The 21711-nt window shown below is 40.1% G+C and overlaps 1 protein-coding gene across 2 annotated transcripts in view; it reads right to left on the bottom strand.

Annotated features, from left to right (window-relative positions):
* Positions 1-21711, bottom strand: part of UQCC1 (ubiquinol-cytochrome c reductase complex assembly factor 1) — a 110535-nt gene that overhangs the window by 31823 nt on the left and 57001 nt on the right. For both annotated transcript variants that reach the window (XM_012754801.3, XM_012754802.3), the window contains exon 7: positions 16322-16430. In XM_012754801.3, the coding sequence (XP_012610255.1) occupies positions 16322-16430 (109 nt within the window). The remainder of the gene's footprint in view (positions 1-16321; positions 16431-21711) is intronic.

Consider the following 21711-nt stretch of genomic DNA (forward strand, 5'->3'; position numbering starts at 1 on the left):
TGAAAACTCTTGGCTGCAACGTTCTCTGATGTTAACAAGAGTTTCTTTATTACTGTAACCTTTCAGAAGTGAATAAAAATTATTTCTCTGCCCTAGTTTTGCCCTCCAGTAAAAGGGAAGAGAACAGTGACCATGGAAAGAGCGGTACAATGACCTCTCATGAAGGCTGGGGGGCTGGGAATAGGGCAGTTTAAAACACAAAGCCTTCCATGTATGTTTCTAGTCAAACGTTAGAAATTTAGTTTGTGCTATGCTGATCATATTGTAAAATTTTACATTCCTGATACTTTTATGTAACCAAAACCCTTAGAGGAACAAGGGGGTGTATGCAAGAGCCCAAATTGAACTGGTGCTATGGAGAAAACAAAAATCTTGATCAAGACTCCTCAACCATTCACTGAACCCTCTTACTCAGAAATTGACTCTGAAGCACCCTTAAAAAATAAGGAAGATCTACTTGTGGCCAGTACTTATGACAAAGTATGTTACTTTGCAGACCCTTGAGTTGATGACTCTATAAATATCAGACACACAGAAGGATCTCAAAATGGAGCTAGTTTGGATAGAGAGAATCTGCTTTCACTATTGCAGTAAAAGAAGGAAAAAAGTCACCAAACGAAGCCAAACATTCTCTGCCCTCTTGCACCACTCTGTGCCTTTATCCACACTGTTCCTCTACCTGGAATTCTTTTCTTGTCTAGCAAACAGCTACTTATGGGAAAAGATTTAACCCAAATGTCATCTACCACAAGCTTTTCTCCTTTGGGCATTCTCAGAAATTATAAGCCATTATAATTTCTTAATATTTTAATTATCTGTTTATATGTTTGTCTTCTCCTCCTAGACTAGAGTCATAGACAATGTCTTAGCCATCTTTGTATCTCTAGTGCTTAGCATAGTACCTGGAAGCTAGCAGACCACAATAAAATGGATGGATGGATGGGTAAAACCGTGTTTGTGTCTGGGAACAGAAATCAGACGAGAATGATGAACTGCTAAAAAAACAGAACACAAGCTCGGGAATTTAACACAAGGCTAGCTTTTCAGACTTTCACAGAGTTGCAGAATGTTAAGTCTGGAAGAGAATGAAGAAATCATCTAACTCTCCTCCCCAGAGAAGTGGTGATTTGACTTATGCTTACCCAGAGAGTGGCTGGCCTGGCTAGAACTTCCGTTATACCACACTGTCGTTTCTTATTACTGTCTAAAACCATGGGTAAAATATGTGGCAATTAAGACTACATATTGTGATAATGTTATTTCATTATAAACGAAGAACAATGGATATTATCGAGGAATTCAAATAACTTGACAAAAGATACAATATCAGAGGTCCTCAAAAAGTTAAAATAGAGCAGGGGTCCTCAAACTTTTTAAACAGGGAGGGCCAGTTCACTGTCCCTCAGACCATTGGAGGGCCAGACTATAGTTCAAAAAAAACTATGAACAAATTCCTATGCACACTGCACATATCTTATTTTGAAGTAAAAAAACAAACGGGCAAAAACACTCACATGTGGCCCGCAGGCCATGATTTGAGGATGCCTAATATAGAGTCACCACATAACCCAGCAATTCCACTCCTAGGTATATCCCCAAGAGAAATAAAAACATATGTTCAGACAAAAACTTGTATATGAATATTCACAGCACTATTATTCACAAAAGCCAAAAGGTGAAAATGACCCAAATATCCATCAACTGATAAACTGTTAATGGGGTATATCCATATAACAGACTATCTATAAAAAGAATGAAGTACTGAAACATGCTACAACATGGATGAACCTTGAAAACACTATAGTAAGTGAAAGGAAAGCCAAACAAAAAAGGCTGCATAGAATATGATTCCATTTATATGAAAAGCCCAAAACAGACAGAATGTAAAGTCGTGGTTTCCAGGGGCTGGGGGAAAAGGGAAATGGGCATGGGGTTTCTTTCTGAGGTGATGAAAATGTTCTGGAATTAGACAGTGGTAATGGGTATATAACATTGTGAAACTGCTAAAAAGCACATTTTAAATGGTGAACTTCATGGTACGTGAATTATATCTCCATTATAAAAATGGAATCTCTGCTCTCTAGGAGCTAACAATCTAACTGGAGGTACTAGGACCAACATACCAAGATGCCCTAGTTTTGCCCTCCAGTAAAGGAGGAAGGAAACAACACTTTGGTTAAAAATCTTAATGCTGATGCTAGAGCCATAGTTTTTGGTCAGGACCTGTTCAGGCAGTACAGAGTAGTGATTAAGATCATGAGCTCTAGAGTCTGGCAGGTTTGAGTTCCAATACAGGATCCCACATTTACTGTGTAAGCCTGGTTAAACTGCCTGATTGTGGTAGGCTCAGGTCTCCCAAAAGATATCAATGCCCTAATGCCTAGAACCTGTGAATGTTACTTTATATAGAAAGAAAGGACTTTGCACCTGTGCTTAAATGAAGACTACTGCGATGGGGAGAACACCCTAGATTACACAGGTGGGCCCTATATACAATCACACAAATCCTTGTAAGAGACAGAAGCAGTGGGAGATTAGACCCAGACAGAAGAGAAGGCTGCAAAGTGACTACAGAGACAGAAATTAGAGTAATATAGCCACCAGAGACTGAAAGGGGCAAGATTTTCCTCTAGAGCCTCCATAAGGAGCACAGCCCTGCCAGCACTTAATTTTAGCCAAGTGAAACTGATTACGGGGCCTCGAGAACTGTAAGAATAAATTTCTGTTGTTTCAAATCATCAAGTTTGTGTTAATCTTCTACAGCTGCTATGGAAAACCAATATACTACTCTCTGAGCATTAGTTTCCTCATCTATAAAATGAGGCTAGAAATACTACCTGTAAAATGAAGCTAGAAATACTAGCTATCTCACAGATAAGACTGTTGTTAAGATATTACAAAATTCAAATGGTGTTTACAAAGTGCATGGCAAAAAGAAAGTGTTCAATAAATGTTAGCTACTACTATTGAGGAACTGTGTTTGAATTATGCTGAAATCCTCAACTTTCACATGTCATTAGCTCATGCCCAGACCCTGCTCCACTTACCAATGAGAGTAGTAAGAGCCAGCAAATAGGAGACCTGAGCTCTACTCTTCAGTTTCTAACTTAACATTAATCTCTTCCAGAGCCAAAAGTTTCTGATTCAGAAGATCCAGGACGTGACCCTAGAACTTGCATTCTTAACAAATTTTCAAGTGACGTTGAGGCTGCTGGTCTGGGGACCACACATTGGGACTCTCTGGACTAGATTATTTCAATATTCCTTTCCAGTTTTAACAGTCTAAGATTCCCCAGGAACATCCAATAAATGTAGCACTCAAGTAATAAACACTGCTGTGCCATGCAGAAATAGTCTTAAAACTAAGTTTTTTTCCTAAGTAAGAGTGGGGAATGGGAGGGTGACTATGAGGTACATGATAAAGATTAGTTTTAACTTTTGAACGAAGCAGAATGAGAAATCTGAAGCAATGGAACAGGAAGAGTCTGTCCCTATCTAACATGCTGGCCCCATTTTAATTTATCTTAATCCCACCTTTCTGCCTTTTCAGTAGACCCTTCCCCCTCATGCCCTCCTCTGGAAACACATCTAGGTGTCTCCCGAATTCATTTGCTGGCTTTGCTGTGCACAGTATAATACTGCCTTTGTTAGTCTCCCTACCCAGCCCCTCCGAGCACCGTGTTCAGTCTCGGTGTTCCTCTACTCTTAAAAAAACACAACCAAGAGGTCTCTGAAAAATAACTGTAAAATCAACTAAGGCAAATTCAGACAATGTGGAGACATTCAGATTCTGAATGCTGGAAAAAGAAACAAATTCAGAACATTGTTAACATTCTCATCTGCCTTCCCCCAGCCCCCCAAGCTCTACCAGTCCTGTTGAGTAGGAATCCTCTGCTGTATTAGATTAGAAATTCTGAATAAAAGGGTTGAGAGTGCACCAAAGAAATGGAATGCCTCTAGAGTCAAGAAGAGCTTTCCTCTTGGTCTTTGGCAGTCCTTGGTAATAAGACAGGAGAGAAGGGATTGTTTTTTCGTAAGGTATTGTGGTACAGTAAAGAAGATCCTGAGCTGGGAATCAGCACCCTCTATTTTCTAGCTGTATGACACTGGCAAACCAATTAAGTTCTCTGGGCCTCCATTTCCTCACCATAGGAATGAGAGGGTGGGACCGGATCTATGGTCCTTAATCTGAGATGTGCATCAGAAATCTCCTGGAAGATATTTTTCAAAATACACACACCTGAGCTCCTTCAAAGATTTGCGAACCACCAGAATTAGAGAACCTCTGAGGCACTCAGTCTAACATTCTAAGGTTCATCTATACTATAAAGCAGATTAAAAGTATAACTGAAGAGAGAACTAGGGAACCCATGAGACAGGGCAAGGAGAGAAAAATTAACTTTTTTTTTTTAAGGAGGAAGGCAATCAGAAAAATCGAATCAGGGTGTGATCAGGGAAGATCATTAAGTCAGTATTTGGGAGATAGTGCTAGCCAGTTGCTAACAACAGAAGCAAGTACCTATGTTCAACCAATAAGTATTTGAGTAGTGACCATGTTAGACACACTGTGAAGACACCAGAGATCCTAGGATCCTTATCCCATCTAACAGGAGTGACCTACATAAACCAATAATTACAGCACACCATGGTAAATTCTATCTCAGAAATTTGAGCAAAGTGTTGCACCAATACAGAGGAAGGAGTGGCCAGATCTAATATTATTGGCAAAGTGCTGGGAAAAGCTTCTTCGAGGAGGTTACTTTCTGGCTGTGTCTTATAGTGCCATGAGCTAAGTGGACAGGAGATGAGACCACTTCAGAGGGCAGCAAAAACAGAAGCCTAGAGGCATAAAAGAACATGCCATACTATGGTACCAGTGAAAGTCTGGCATGAGGGAAACATGTTTGTGCATGCACATGAACTCTTTTAGGGGGAAAGACGGCAATGGTTTGTTGGAGATTAGACTACAAAACTGGGCTAGAGCCAGAATGTGAATTTTTCTTTTCCCTCCAATTTTTTACTTTGAACAATGTCAAAATTTTAAAAAAATATGGAAGAGTAATGCAGTAAAAACCTGTATAACCCTTCGATTGAGAATCGTTAGTGTGTTGCAACATTTGCTTTATCTCTATCCATATATCCATATACTCCTTTTTTGCTTTTGCTAAACCATTTGAAGCTAATTTGCAAATACCAAAACATTTTTATCCTAAATACTTCAGCATCTGTCATCTAAGAACAAGCACATTCTCCTTACATAACTACAAAGGGTTCTATAAGTATTAACTTTGTCCTATATGTGATGACAGCCCTTAGAGATTTCTAACGTAAGGGGGGCATGATCAGAAGTGGGATTTAGAAAGAACATTTTTGGCAGTTGTCAAGTGGCAGGGTTCATTAGAGTGGGGAATGTCTGGGAATTATATGGTTCAGAAGCTATTTGCAATAAAGGAGAGATGGTGAGCGTCATGAAGCAATGGAACAGAGGACAGGATAAATTCTGGAGATATTTAGGACAGAGAACCTACAGGGCAACTGGATGCAGAAGATGAAGCAGAAATTGAGGATGAGGCAGAAGTTAAGGATGACTAAGAATTCTAGCCTGGGAGACTGGACTGATGGTGATGACATCAGAAGTGAGACAAGAAACAGGTTTATGGAGCTATTTATCCCATCTCCTGAGTGAGATTTACATAGGGAGAAGTATTAGTGACCCCTGAAAAGGAGGCTTAGAAAATGGCTTTAGCTATGCTCAGTGCATACAGTTCTAAATTGTGTTATAACTATGGAACAAAAGACATCAAATGGAATAGGACACCCAGAGACTGGAGGCAAAAGAAACATGATAGGCTGGAGAGGTAAACTGTTCTGAAATGATAAGCTGAATTCGGAGTACTCAGCACGAGTACTTAAGTAAGGGTATTTCAAAAAGGCCAGATTGTGTGAGTGCTCTGAGGCAGCCAAGGCTTTTTTTTTTTTTTTTTTTTTTTTTTGAGACAGAGTCTCACTTTGCACTTTGTTGCCCAGGCTAGAGTGAGTGCCGTGGCGTCAGCCTGGCTCACAGCAACCTCAATCTCCGGGGCTCAGTGATCCTACTGCCTCAGCCTCCCTAGTAGCTGGAACTACAGGCATGCGCCACCATGCCCGGCTAATTTTTTGTATATATATTTTTAGTTGGTCAATTAATTTATTTCTATTTTTGGTAGAGACGGGGGGGGGGGGGGTCTCGCTCAGGCTGGTTTCGAACTCCTGACCTTGAGCAATCTGCCCGCCTCGGCCTCCCAAAGTGCTAGGATTACAGGCGTGAGCCACCGCGCCCAGCCCCAAGGCTTTGAAAAATGGAATTAGGTCACTATCCCCCTCCTATATAAACTCTATAAGGTAAACTATAGATAACAAAAGGGCATCAAATTCACTCCCTCACTCATTCACTCAAACATTTACTGAATGCCTATTATGTACAAAGCTCCATTTCAGGTACAGTAGCAATACAAACAAATTAGACCTCAGGAAACTCACAATCTATAACTGAAGGTAAAAATGGCCATAAGAGAAAAATGATCAAGTATATTATTAGGAGTTTAATGATTCATTTAATTTCAAATACAGAAAGGTTATAACTTCTCTTTCAGAGTGACTTGGAAAACGTCGGGATGGGGCTACTTGCCGCCTCCCCTCGCTCTGCATCCCTGTGGGCTGGTGCTGCGGGGATGTTGGAGGGCACACTGCTGGGGCTGGACGTGTGCAACCCGCCCCGCATACTGTCTGGGCCTGCGCTCAGGCCGAGCTGGCTGCACAACCTTGATTGGATACTTTTTGAATCCCGCTGTTGCTGATTGGACGCTTTTTGAGTCCTACTAAGGGTATAAAAACAGGAGGAGAACAAGGAAGAGGGAGGCAGGAGTCAGCTGAGCCTGCTGGAGGAACAAAGATAGTTCTCTGACTCTTCAAGAGCCGTAACAAGAGAAACCCCCAAAATGGAGTGAGTTCAGTGTGCCACTCAGAAGGATAGGCATCTAGAGCCATCAGACTGGCATCCTGGTTGCATGCCCCCATGCCATCTGATCAGTTGGAAAACTGCCTAAAGCCCCTACTCCTTGAACTCTTGTTACCTCTTAAGGCGTGGGGGGTAGGAAACCTGTGTAGATACAGGAATGCAAGAGTTTGTGACCAGCCTGAGAAAGAGTGAGACTCCATCTCTACTAAAAATAGAAAAATTAGCCAGGCATAATGGTGGGCATTGTGGTGCATGCCTATAGTTCCAGCTACTCGGGAGGCTGAGGCAAAAGGATTGCTTAAGCCCATGAGTTTGAGGTCGCAGTGAGCTAGGATGACCCCACGCCACTGCACTCTAGCTGGGGCAACAGAGTGAGACTCGTCTCCAAAAAAATAAAAAGGAGGCACAGTGGCTCACACCTGTAATCCTAGACTCTGGGAGGCTGAGACGGGTGGATCCTTTGAGCTCATGAGTTTGAGAACAGCCTGAGCAAGAGCAAGACCCAGTCTCTACTAAAAATAGAAAGAAATTATCTGGACAACTAAAAACATATATAGAAAAACTTAGCCAGACATGGTGGTGCATGCCTGTAGTCCCAACTACCCGGGAGACTGAGGCAGAAGGATCGCTTGAGCCCAGGAGTTTGAGGTTGCTGTGAGCTAGGCTGACAGCCACAGCACTCTAGCCCAGGCAACAAAGCAAGACTCTGTCTTGAAAAAGAAAGAAGTGCATCTCCTAGTGTTACAGCAATGTGTACAGCTAGCGTTACAGCTCTTGACCGGGGAAAGAACCGAGCGGCACACACACAGTCGGAGAACAGCCTTTATTCCTCCACAGCAGCCTCTGCACAGCTAGTTTTATATCTCTTCCCATCTTCTGACCCCCCCCCTTCCTTGTTCTCCTCCTGCTTTTATACCCTTAGTAGGACTCCAAAAGCGTCCAATCAACTACAAGTTTTAACATCCAGTCAGCAACAGTGGGATTCAAAAATTACCCAATCAGGATCACGCAAGCAACGCAGCCGGAAGCAGGCAGCGGGCCAGGGTGGCTCCACCACGGGCCTGGCCCCAGCAGCGTGCCCTCCAACTGGCCACGCGCAGCGCTGGCCCGCAGAGATGCAGAGCCACGGGGAGGCGGCTAGTGGCTACGTCCCAGCGCGGGACATTTTCGATGTCATTAGAGGTACATCTTCAGCTGGACCCTGCTTAAATTCATGAGCTAATCTCAAAATGGAATTCCTAAACCTTCAAAGAATTTAGCTTTCTCTCCCCTAAAAACTGAGTATCCATCCCATCACCTCAGAATATTTTTTTAAAACTTTCAAAAGAATGATTGATATCTGAAAACTCACACATATTCTCATTTTCATGGCCTCAAGCCCAAGAGATTGTTCTTTATTTACACTCTTGCCATTCATATATTTAAAAACAATAGCTTTGACACTGAATTTTAATTCTGACCCAGAGATGTAGCAAAAATTTTCTCTGATAATAAAACAGAACAGTTTGAAGATTTTTGTAGGAGGAGGAGGATGAGATGGGAGGGGAATTACAGAGGCCTAAAAGGAAATTTTCAGAAAAACTAGAGCCTCTGTAAAAATTTAAAGCCTTTGTTAGAGACATAAAATCTCTTTGTATAAATTGGGCTTTTAAAAAAAATCAAATAATTCCATTAGAATATGTAAAAAAGAAACATAAAAATTGATGTTTGTGGAAACGATTTCCCATTTTTCTTCCAATATTTAAGACCAACACAGAAAACAAATATCCTCCGAATAAAAAAGGATATCTCCCTGCCCCACTTTTCCCAATACTTATTCTGGGCCTCCAGGACTGTCTTCTTTCATTCTTCATATATTTACTGGGCACCTCTTCAGCCAGGGGGCAATGATAGGCACTTTGGAGAATACAAAGGAGGGATGCATGTGATCCTACCTCCCAGGAATTCCCCTGGAAGACAGTCTACATGAATGACAATGATACAAAATAGAAACAGTAAAGTAAAAGCTCAAAGAAGAGTAGATACAAATTACTAAAGTATTTCCAGCTAGGGGAAACTGGGATTGGCTTCCTGTTTGGGGTGGAAGGATGTGAAGGAATTGAGGCTGAGGTGTTAGGGCAATCTAGGTGTGTGCACAGAATGAGGAAAGACACAAGACAGGAATAGCAAGGCTTTCAGCTTGGCTACAGTGAAAGGTATGTGAAGCAAGGATGGAAGGTGATGTTCTCTGAGTGCTTACTAAGTGCCAGGTACATGTACTAGTAGAAGGTTTCACATAGGTGCAAGAACCAGAGGAAATGAGTTTGGAGAGGTAGTCTGGAGTGTGATCACAGAGGACCTTACAAAGCAAAATGCTGGTCTGAAAAGCAAAGCAGAATTGCACAAAGGAGTCCAGTTCAGCCCACAGCTCTTCCACCTCCTTCTAGATCTTCTGCACCATCCCATCAAGCAGGTCTGCTAGAGAGAGAGCAGGGGACCATGTGACAGGAGGTCCATTCTTATCCTGGGAGTCTTGCTGAGGCAACTGGCATGACAGGGATCACTGATAAGTATAAACTGTAATTTCTTAACTGTGGCCCACCCTCACCCCTTCCTGCTTCTGTCTTCATGGCTTGGAAAGCTTAAACCTGCTTATTGTGAGCCACAAGGTGGAGATGTCTGGCATGGCAGAACTGAGAGGAAGTCGTTTAGCCAGCCTAAGGTTACCATTAACACTTTGAGCCACTGCCTTGAGCTAATTTTTATGTTTGTTTTTTAAGTTTGGTTGAAATGTCACAAATGGAAAAATTAAGTAAAGCACCCCGGTTAGCCACAAGACTGGACACACCTGGCTGCAAACCCAGCAAAAGAAACTTACTTCATTAGTAGGAGAGGCAGAGTGAAATTTACATCTGAAATCTGCCTGCACCAGGAGAAAGTGCTGAGGCCAAAGGCGCTGTCTGTTTTTACAGCTGTGTCAAGTCTTAGTTCTTTACTCTTATACTCAAGAGTGCGGCAAGGGCCCAAGGAAAAATGGTCTCCAACCTCTCTTCAGCTGCAACTCAGCTCACAAAGGTTTTTAAGAAGCAGTTAATGAAATAAAACAAGACCAGATGAGGTGATATAATGAACTTTATTTCCACAGCTAATTTATATGTTTAAATCCCAAATACTGTTTTTTTAAGTCAGAACACTCTAAATTATTGATGTGATTTTTGTAACCTCAAATTTAACACTTGCTTTTTCTACCAGCTTCACCAGTGATATATGAGTCTGCCCCATTTTTCACAATAGTTGGGTTCCAAAAAGCTGGTAAAAGGCAAATTTTTGTAAAATGAAAATCTTCCCACCAAAGGAGACTAGAATTCAAATTTCAAAGGTTCTTGATGCAAATATCTGATTCATCACTAACTCACAAGTGGCTCTTTCAGTTCTGGATCTTCCACACACCAATCCACTATGTCATGGCCTCTAAGTCTTTGGCATAAGAAAAATCACTACTACAATGACTGGTTTTATAAATTCTACTTTTTATATGAGTTTTCTTACAGAGGTACAACTGGGATGCCAAATAACACAGAGATAGATTTGCAAATTACCACCTTCAAATCATAGGTTCTCAAAGCTGAAAAGAAACTTGGAGATCATGTAGTTTCCCCCACAACTCCCTTTTTGTATAAAGAAAGTGAAGCACAGAAGAAAAATTGGCCAGCCAGGGTGAGAAGCAGGCCAGACTGGCTTCACACTGCCTACTACTTTTCTCCAGCCACATGTCCCATTTCTTTAGGTTGTGCGCACGGGAAGACTGAGGTCCTACACACACACTTCCACATGCAGGCACTCACAACTTAGTGGTTAATATATAATGTCCTTGCCTATATAAAGGGTGTCTCTTTATACCATGAGGTTGGAAAAAGGGGATCAAGTCAATTATAATAGAAAAGCAATAATAACTCTTCCAAATCTCTATTATTTTAAAATTGTCATCTGTTATTTAGTCTTTGTAACTAAATCAGAACTTGGGCATTTCTCTTCGTGAAGGCAATTTAAGAGCCTGTACTGGGGGATCACTTTAAACCTTGCTATGCAAAGTGCAGTTGCCCCCTGCCCCACCCTGCACCACTGGAAACACTGGCATTACCTGGAAGCTTTTTAGAAATGTAGACTCTCTGTCCTCGCCCTTAAAAGCTACTGAATCAGAATCTGTATTTTAAGAAGATCCTCAAGTAAACTACAGGCACATTAAAGTTTGAGAAGCACTGATCTAAATAAAACATTTCCTGAGCCAGGAGCAGTGGCTTACACCTGTAATGCTAGCAACTTGGGATGCTAAGGCAAGAGGATCATTTGAGTTCATGAGTTTGAGGCTGCAGTGAACTACAACTGAGCCACTACATTCCAACCTGGGTGATAAAGTGAGACACTCTCTTTTAAAACAAACAAATACATAAAAACCCAACTTCATTATAGGCAGTACTCCATCTATACCAATCCAGATTTTTAACAAATGGCTGGATAAAATGAGGGAGGAGGCCAGGCATGGTGGCTCAACACCTATAATCCTAGCACTTTGGGAGGCCAAGGAGAGAGGGAGGTTGCTTGAGGCCAAGAATTCCAGACCAGCCTGAGCAAGAACAAGACCTCTCTATTAAAAATAGAAAAATTAGCTGGGCATGGTGGCATGGGCCTGTAGTCCCACCTACTCAGGAGGCTGAGGAAGGAGGATTGCTTGAACCCAGGAGTTTGAGGTTGCAGTGAGCTATGAGGAGGCCACTGTACTCTAGCCTGGGTGACAGAGTGAGACCCTGTCTCCAAAAAATAAAACAATAAAAAATAAATAGAATAAAAATAGACAATGAGGGAGGGAAAAAAAGAAAAAAACTAATTCCTGTAGGAATGCACTGATGTATATACCTGGACCAAAAAATAATAAATTAGTATGACTTATTTGAGAAGTTAGCTTTAAAACATAATTCCAGAGGCTGAAATTCAATTTAGTCATTCATGTGGTAAGTATTTATTCATTCAATGTTCACTGCATAAGCAAAGACCTAAATAAGACAGTTTCCTGCTTTTATAAAACTTAGTTCACTAGAAAGGACATTATAGACAAAGTAACATAGAAGAAGGCTTAAAGTATTGAGTATTGTGAAGAGATATATGGATGCTCAGAAAGAAATTCATGGGGGATGGGGAGCAACTAAAATATTCCTGTGGTCTAGGAATCAGCAACGTACAGCTCATTAAGCTATTCAGAATAGAAACAGTTATGGCCATATGGCTCTAGTGGTCCAACTTCCATTAGAGTTTAGTCAACAGTGGTAAGATAAATAGATTCATTAAGAGAAGAGCTGCCGTATAACTGCCTGGCAGTCAGACAAGGCTTGGGCTGACCAAGGGATATCATTGGTCATCATTAAATGGGATGAGTTGAGAATGCCAACACCAGCTTATGCCTACCATGTGCTGCCACAGAGCTGGGTAGTAAGTATTTACTTGAGGGCATGTGGGAATACTCAGCAGGATAAGTAGCTTAAAGGCTGCTGATCTCACTCTGGGCAGCTGTGATATTGTGAAATATGTATTTGGTCTTCCACCTGTTTCCTGGCATACAACTCTGAAAACCCTTAGAATCTCCAAGTAGTATCTTTTTGTATGCTAATTAGTTGACTGATGGCTGACAGCCCATAGATAGGTTCATGATGGAGGGTGGTCCCCAGAAAGTCCAAGACAGGATTAGAGGGTTAAAATTTCCAGCCCCTTACAGCTAAGATTTTGTAGAAAAAGAAAAGAAAAAAAAAAAATTTTCCAGCCCCACCTACCCACCTCCAGGGAGGGTAGAGGGGCTAAAGGTTAAGCTGATCACCAGTGGCCAACGATTTAATCAATCATGCCTCTGTAATGGGGTTTCCACAAAACCCCAAAAGGACTGGGTCCAGAGAGCTTCCAGACAGCTGAACAAGTGGAGGTCCCTGGAGGGTGGTGTTCTGAGCCCCTTCCCAAATGCCTTCCCTAAGGCATCTCTTCATCTGTATCCTTTATTATATCCTTCATAATAAACTTATAAACCTAAGTTTTAAGTGTTTCCTGAGTTCTGTGACCTGCTCTAGCAAATTAATTGAACCTAAGAAGGAGGAACCCTGATTTATAGCCAGTCAGTCAGAAGCAAAGGTGAAACAACCTAGAGGCTTGTGACTGGCACCAGAAATGGCAGACAGTCTTGTGGATGGAGCCCTCAACCTGTGGGATCTGACACGATTTCCAGGTAGATAGTGTTAGAATTTAACTGAGTTGGAGGGCACCCAGCTGGTGCACACTGCAGAATTAATTGCTTGCTTATCATATGAGGAAAAATCCCAACACATCTGTTCACATAGTGTTCTGTGTTGATTATCGTTGGGTGATAGAATACAAAATACACTTTGTTAGTTTTCCCCTATATTACATAGCAGCTAAGATAGCAGGAAGGAATAACAATGAAAAAAATGAAAAAGGAACCAAAGAGGATAATTACAAGGAGAGTTGAATACTGTATCCATAAGAGATGATGATGATGACAGCAGCTAAAACTTTGATACATGCTGTCATCTTCTTAGAATGAACAGAAAGGCCAATGGTCCGTTGTCCCAGGGAAAGGCATGTAAATATCAATGAAGATACCTAAAGGCAAACCCATGTCCACTGTGTTTCCTTATACATGCAGTTCCTTCAAACACACGAGAATTTTAAAAAAACCCTCAACCCACATTCCCAGTAGGCAACCATAATCTCCATGATATAGTCTCAAAGATTATAATTTTACACATAGCGTAGTAAGCACATGATACCAACAGACAGCATAGGAGTATTTGAAAATAATTACAGTAAATAAAAGTAAAACATAGTTGCAGGCCGGGCGCTGTGGCTCACGCCTGTAATCCTAGCTCTTGGGAGGCCGAGGCGGGCGGATTGCTCGAGGTCAGGAGTTCAAAACCAGCCTGAGCAAGAGCGAGACCCCGTCTCTACTATAAATAGAAAGAAATTAATTGGCCAACTGATATATATATAAAAAAAATTAGCCGGGCATGGTGGCGCATGCCTGTAGTCCCAGCTACTCGGGAGGCTGAGGCAGAAGGATCACTCAAGCCCAGGAGTTTGAGGTTGCTGTGAGCTAGGCTGACGCCACGGCACTCACTCTAGCCTGGACAACAAAGCGAGACTCTGTCTCAAAAAAAAAAAAAAAAACATAGTTGCAGATTTCCCATTTAACTCCCACATTGCATGGAAAGATCTCCAAAACATATTGAATGAAAAAAAAGTTTCACATAAGTACAAAAAGAATGACATCATATATAATAAAACACACATACACAAAACCAATACTACATATTTTCTACAAATAACACAGGAAAAAAGTCTTAAAAGATATACATCAAGGCTGGCGCAGTGGCTCACACCTGTAATCCTATCACTCTGGGAGGCCGAGGAGGGCAGATAGCTCCAGGTGAGGAGTTCTAAACCAGCCTGAGTAAGAGCGAGACCCTGTCTCTACTATAAATAGAAAGAAATTAATTGGCCAACTGACATATATAGAAAAAAATTAGCCGGGCATGGTGGTGCCTGCCTGTAGTCCCAGCTATTCGGGAGGCTGAGGCAGGAGGATCACTTGAGCCCAGGAGTTTGAGGTTGCTGTGAGCGAGGCTAACGCCACAGCACTCACTCTAGCCTGGGCAACAAAGCGAGACTCTGTCTCAAAAAAAAAAAAAAAAAAGATATACATCAAACTGGAAACAGTGGTTACTTCTTGGAAGGAGGTAAATGGCCAGGATTGAAACTGATGATTAAAGAAGATTTCACCCTTAGTTAAAACATTTTGAATTTTAAAGACATATAGATATGTAAAATAAAAATGTCTCATATATGTTAAACGAAAAAAGCCAACATGCATAACAGTATGTACAATATAAGCCCATTTGTGTTCTGCTAAAATAATACACATTTATAAAATTTGTATTTGTATTAAAAATGACTAGAAGGGCCAGGTGCAGTGGCTCACACCTATAACTAGCACTCTGAGAGGCAAAGGCACGAGGACTGCTTGAGCTCAGGAGTTTGAGACCAGCAAGAGCAAGACCTCACCTTCACAAAAACAGAAAAATTAGCCAGGTGTGATGGCACACACTTGTAGTCCCAGCTACTTGGGAGGCTGAGGCAGGAAGATCCCTGGAGCCCAGGAGTTTGAAGTTGCTGTGAGCTATGAGGACACCACTGCACTCTAGCCAGGGTGACAGAGTGAGACCCTGTCTGAAACAACAACTAGGATACACATCAACTCTTAATAATGGTTATATCTGGGGAGGTAGATTGGAGAAAAGATACTTGTTTTTTACATTAAACATTTTTTATTGTTTGAATTTTATTCTATGAGCATGTATAACTTTTTTTTTTTATGTCCCCTCACAGCCTCCTCAACCATATAATTTTTATAATACATTTATAAACTTTGTTTACTTCTCAGGCTACAGGGAGAACTTCACTCTATGATGAAAATAACCAAAATTAACCCATTTAATGACCCAGTCTGGTGGGTCTGCTTTGGATGCTCCCAAACTGGAAGACAATGAAATGAGAAATAACAAGGAACTACAAGCTACTAAAAGACAGTCTAGACACACAAAACACATAATATATACAAAAGGAAGACTATTATTTATGTAACCAACTATATTCTAGTATTTGGTTTCATTTTTCTATTGTCATCACATTCCATGTGACACACACACATACATATATATACACATACACACTATATATATATATATATATATATATATATATATATTCTTTCTCAGGTTAATTATTAAATACACTAATGTGCATTTTCAGTAGCTATCTAGTCAAAGTCTTCCAAGTTGCTAGATAAAGGAGCTTGCTTTTTTTAGTTCCTAAGGACAGTGCAGGCCCCATGCCAGAGTCCTTCCATCAGAACTAATCCTTAGAAGGACTCATTCAAATACTGAATTGGTGTCAAAGGCACAGTATCCTTAAACTGGATTGTAATTTGATACCCTCATTCACAAAATCTATCCCTCCTACCACCATGATTTGGGCTTTATATTCTCATCTCCACACACGGGATGTCCTCACACTGACAAATCACAATGTGTACAAACAGAAAGTATCTGTGGCATGTCAGTCTCCATAGAGGTAGAAAAGATGACTGTAGCTCAACTGCCACTTGACATTAGGCAGCACTTTACAGAAATCTAAAAGCAAGGACATTCTAGAATAGATAAAACCCCAAATTCATGTGAGACAATCACTCACTGAGTTGTCTGGAATGAGAATCTGATAGCACTCACTTACCCCCATGACTCTGCCACGCTGCTCAACGTCTTCCCACATAAAATGAACTATGATACGACACATGTATTTCCCACTCCGGCCTTCCTGCTTCATTCGGACTAGACACATCCTGGGTGGGAAGAAGGCATAGAGAAAGTCACTGGCTGTTTGCATTTTTCACATCACACATTTCCACTGAAGGTCTACTCATCTAAGAGTGACTTCAGCAAAGGGCACCAACCAAATTGAAAAACTGGAAGTGAAGTTATTAAAAAAAATACTTTAGGCTGGGCGCAGTGGCTCACACCTGTAATTCTAGCGATCTGGGAGGCCAAGGCGGGCAGATTGCTCAAGGTCAGGAGTTCGAAACCAGCCTGAGCAAGAGCAAGACGCTGTCTCTACTAAAAAGAGAAAGAAATTAATTCGCCAACTAAACATATATAGAAAAAACTTAGCCAGGCATGGTGGCGCATGCATGTATGTAGTCCCAGTTACTCAGGAAGCTGAGGCAGAAGGATTGCTTGAGCCCAGGAGTTTGAGGTTGCTGTGAGATAGGCTGACACCATGGCACTCTAGCCCAGGCAACACAGTGAGACTCTGTCTCAAAAAAAACCACAAACTTTATTAAGGTATAATATGGATACTATAAACTATTTAAGTGTTATGTGTACAGCTTGATGAATTTTTACATATTATATATACACTCAGTAAGTAAGTACTACCCAGATCAAGATACACATTATTTATAGCACTCTGGGAGGCCAAGGGAGGAAGACTGCTTAAACTCAGGAATTCGAGACCAGCCTGAGTAAGAGCGAGACGCCGTCTCTACAAAAAATAGAAAAATCAACCAGGCACAGTGGCACACATTTGTAGTCCCAGCTAGTCAGGAGGCTGAGGCAAGAAGATCACTTGAGCCCAGGAGTTTGAGGTTGTAGTGAGCTATGATGATGCCACTGTACTCCAGCCTGGGCGACAGAGGGAGACTCCATCTCAAAAATACACACACACACACACACACACACATTATTCAGAGTACCTGAGAAGGCTCCTTGATACATGGAAGGGACCACCATTAATTGTTAGAAAATAAGCAAGTCTGAATCCTTCATTTTACTGATGAAAATAGGAGTCACGAAGTAAGAAAGTAATTTACCCAATACCACAGAGTAGTCTATAAAGCTGGGTATAGAACTGTGCTGTCCAATACATCAGCCACTAGCTACCTGTGGCTATTGAGCACTTTTAATATGGCTAGTCCGAACTGAGATGTGATACAAGTTTAAGATTGCAAAGATTTAGTTCAAGGAAAAGAATATAAAATATCTCATTAATTTTTTTATATTGCTTTCATGTTGAAATATTTCAGATATATTGGGTCAAATAAAATAACACCTATTATTAAAATTCATTTCATTTGTTTTTTTACTTTTAAAAATGTAGATAATAGAATATTTTAAATTATATATATGGCTTGCATTATATTTATTGGACAATACTTGTCCAGAACATAGATCACACAAAGTATTATGATTACATTTATGTAATTATCATTGTTTCCCCCACTAGAAAATGTAAGCATCATTGAAGGCAAAGATCAAATCTGGTTTTTATCAATATTTTATTTCCAAGGCTTAATAGGCACTCTATATATATTTGCTGAATAAATAAATTAATAAACATCACAGAGCCAAGCTAAGGGCCATTTTCCCTATATATATTGCCTCTAATCAGCCCGGAGGGCTCTCTGCTCAAGATCTCACATAACATAAGGATAAAGCCAGATGCAGTGGCACACACCTATAGTCCTAGCTACTCAGGAGGCTGAGGTAGGAGGACCAAGGCCAGCCTGGGCAACATGGCAAGATCCCATCTCTAAAAATATAATAATAAAGACTACAAAAATTATATTGTATTGTATTAATAAATATATTTAATTATGGCTGGGCGTGGTGGCTCACGTCTGCAATTCTAGCACTCTCGGAGGATGAGGTGGGCAGTTCATTTGAGCTCTGGAGTTCAAGACCAGCCTGAGTAAGAGCAAGATCCGTCTCTACCAAAAATAGAAAAAATTTGCTAGGCATGGTGGCACATGCCTGTAGTCCCAGCTACTCGGGAAGCTGAGGCAGGAGGATCGCTTGAGCCCATAAGTTTGAGGCTGCTGTGAGCTAGGCTGATGCCACAGCACTGTAGCCAGAGCAACAGAGTGAGACTCTGTCTCAAAAAAAAAATTATATGTAAGAATATAAGCAAGGTCACCAACTTTTCAAACTAATTCCTAATCTCATTCTTATGATCATACTTATTTCTATTATCTCTCATTAAATAGTTATTAAGCAGCTACCATAGGACTACTCACCTAAAAGATAATTCTTGCTATATTACAGAATATTCTATCTAAAGTGACACTTCTATCTCCACACACAATTAATCCTGCCCATTAAAATCTATTAGTAATAATAGCATAGTACAATGAAGTGATTACAGCCTGGCCTGCCTCAACATCTCTGTTAATAACTAAGATGGACAAAAGAAAACATACTAATCAAATTTGCAGATGACAAGAAACTGAGCAGGAGAACAAATATGCTGGATGACCCAACCATAAACCAAAAATACTTCATCAGGCTGTTTCAATAGGTTGAATCTAACAAGATGAATTTGAACAGGGATAGACTTAAGGTCAAGTACTTGGATCTAAAAGGACAACTGTGGAAGTATAAGATAGATGAGTCATGCCTGCCTATGTGTGGACAAGCTGTCCAGGCTTAAGATGACAGTATATGCTCAATGGGAGTCAAGAGGATAATGATATTGCCCCCCAAATTAATGTGATTTTAAATATAATAACAAAACCATAATATCTTCAATGTGTAAAGTGAGACTTTTGTTCTACTTAACACAGATCAGAATCTACTTGGAATACTACTCATAATTTTGAGCATTATATTTTAAGAGACAAGAGGAAGGGATGAAAGACCAGAAAATATTTAACCTGGAAAAAATTTTTACAGAAAAATTGCCTTAAATATTGTAGAAAAGTGATTAGACTATTTATCCAAGACTTAGAACCAATGGGCAGGCCATAGAGGGATAAATATTTATTCCAATTGAACAACAACAACTTCCTAACGGGAGTGTCTGAAGATCTGAACGATGGAATGGATGACCTCAAAAAGTAGAGAATTTGCCTGTTACTGAGAGGTGAATAAATGCTTTGTGGGAACTCAGCTATCTGACAGAAAGTTGACTACATGATCTCTAGTGAGATTTGGTTATGTTGTGATTCCAAATCTGTAACCTCTGAACCCAGTTAGTGCCTAAGAAATAACACTTTGTTAAAATGATGAAACAAGTCACAGAAAAAGATTTGGCTACTTTATGTGATATAGGGCATACTCCAAGGCAGAAACAAACTGGGAAAGAGTTTAACAGTCCTTTTTCATGACTTTTCTAAAAGTTAATCAAATCACTCATGTCAGCCTTCTCACCTGAAAAGACACTGTGTGTTTTGATGCTTAAGTGTCGTCAGAAGCCAATTCATCAACAGCAATAGTGAGGTAATGGAATTCTTCATTTATTTGAAAATTCTGTAGTTTGTTAATACACCTGCCCTCTGAGGTTTAAAAGGCACAGATTTTCTCAGACCATAAACTTTCTAACTGTATCAACATGGGGTGAAGTGTTTTTTGTTTCACAGCACAACTTGTTCTATAACTCCTACAGATAATAGTCAGCTCAAATGGTTCTCTAGCTGGAAAGATAAAGCAAAATGAAGACACTTTCAAGATGGTGAATAACAATTCACTCAATGAACATAAATTGAGCTCTTTATGGATGGATGCTCTGGGGATTAGAGTCTTGACGATCATGACCCTGGGTAGGCCTAGACTAATGTGGGTATTTGTGTCTTAGTTTTTAACAAGAAAGTTTAAAAAGTAAAAAATAAAATAAAAAATTTTTAAATAGAAAAAAATCTTACAGAATAAGGATAAAAATAAAATATTTTTTGTACAATTGTGCAGTATGTATTTTAAGTGTTATCACAAAAGAGCCAAAAAGGTTTTTAAAATTAAAAAGTTTATAAAATAAAGAAGTTATAGTAACCTAAGGTTAATTTATTATTGAAGAAAGAAAAATTTTTATACATTTAGTGTAGCCTAAATTTATATAGTCTACAGTAGTGTACAGCAATGTCTTAAGCCTTCACACTCACTCATCACTCACTAACTGACTCACCCAGAGCAATTTCCACTCCTGCAAGCTCCATTCAAGATAAGTGCCCTATACTGGTGTACCATTTTTTATCTTTTATATCATATAAAAGATCATACACTGTACTTTTTCTATGTTTAGATATACAAATACTTACCATTGTGCTACAACTGCCTAAACAGTATTCAGTATAGTAACATGCTGTACAGATTTGTAACCTAGGAGCAATAGGCCACGCCATACATCCTAGGTGTGTCCTAGGCTGTACCATCTAGGTTTGTGCAAGTATACTCTATGACATTTATACAACTATGGAATTGCCTAAAAATGCATTTATCAGACTGCATCCCTGTCATTAAGTGACAAATGACTGTATTTACTTTAGTAGAACTACACTATTCAGAATAATCTGATCCAGAAATATACACTAAAGATTGCCACTGCCTTTTGAGAGACAAGCAACCAGCAAAGTTTGTTATAACCTACACCTAATTTTGCTGGCAATGACAGTTTAGAAAATATGAATTGAAGACTGTAAATGAAAGGAGAGGAAATTCTAATTATTCCTAAAACACTGTACCTAATTAGTTCAATTGATGCAAAACACTGTCAAACATAGCAAGTCCTCAATATCTTGATAGGTTCTTCGACTTAAGTTAATGATGTATAACAAACCCAATTTTACCCTAGGCTGACATAAAAGAGTTAAGTTCCTATGGCATATTTCTGATCATGGAAACATCACCAAACTTCTGAATAAAGATCCAAACACTTCTAATATTAAACACTGAAATAAATGTGAGCTATACATACATTTAAGAAAGATTAATAAAAACAAATGAGATAATTATTTACCCACTTATTCCAGTTCCAGAGTTGCAGGTGTCCAGAGCCTATCCTGGCAGCTCAGGCCACAAGGCAGGGACCAGCCCTAGACAGGACACCATTCTATGGCAGAGTGCACTCACACACACACCCACACTCACTCCAAATGGAACAATTTAGACATACCAATTCATCTAACATGCATACCTTTGGGATGTGGGAGGAAACCAGAGGACCTAGAAAAAAACCCACACAGACATGAGGAGAACATGCAAACTCCACACAGACTGTGGCCTCAGCTGGGAATCGATTTTTTTCCTCATCAACATTACAATGAAACATTATTCAAAGACTTGCTGTATAAAGTTCTA

Source organism: Microcebus murinus, chromosome 16 (genome assembly GCF_040939455.1).
Source record: "Microcebus murinus isolate Inina chromosome 16, M.murinus_Inina_mat1.0, whole genome shotgun sequence".
Taxonomy (NCBI): Eukaryota; Metazoa; Chordata; class Mammalia; order Primates; family Cheirogaleidae; genus Microcebus; species Microcebus murinus.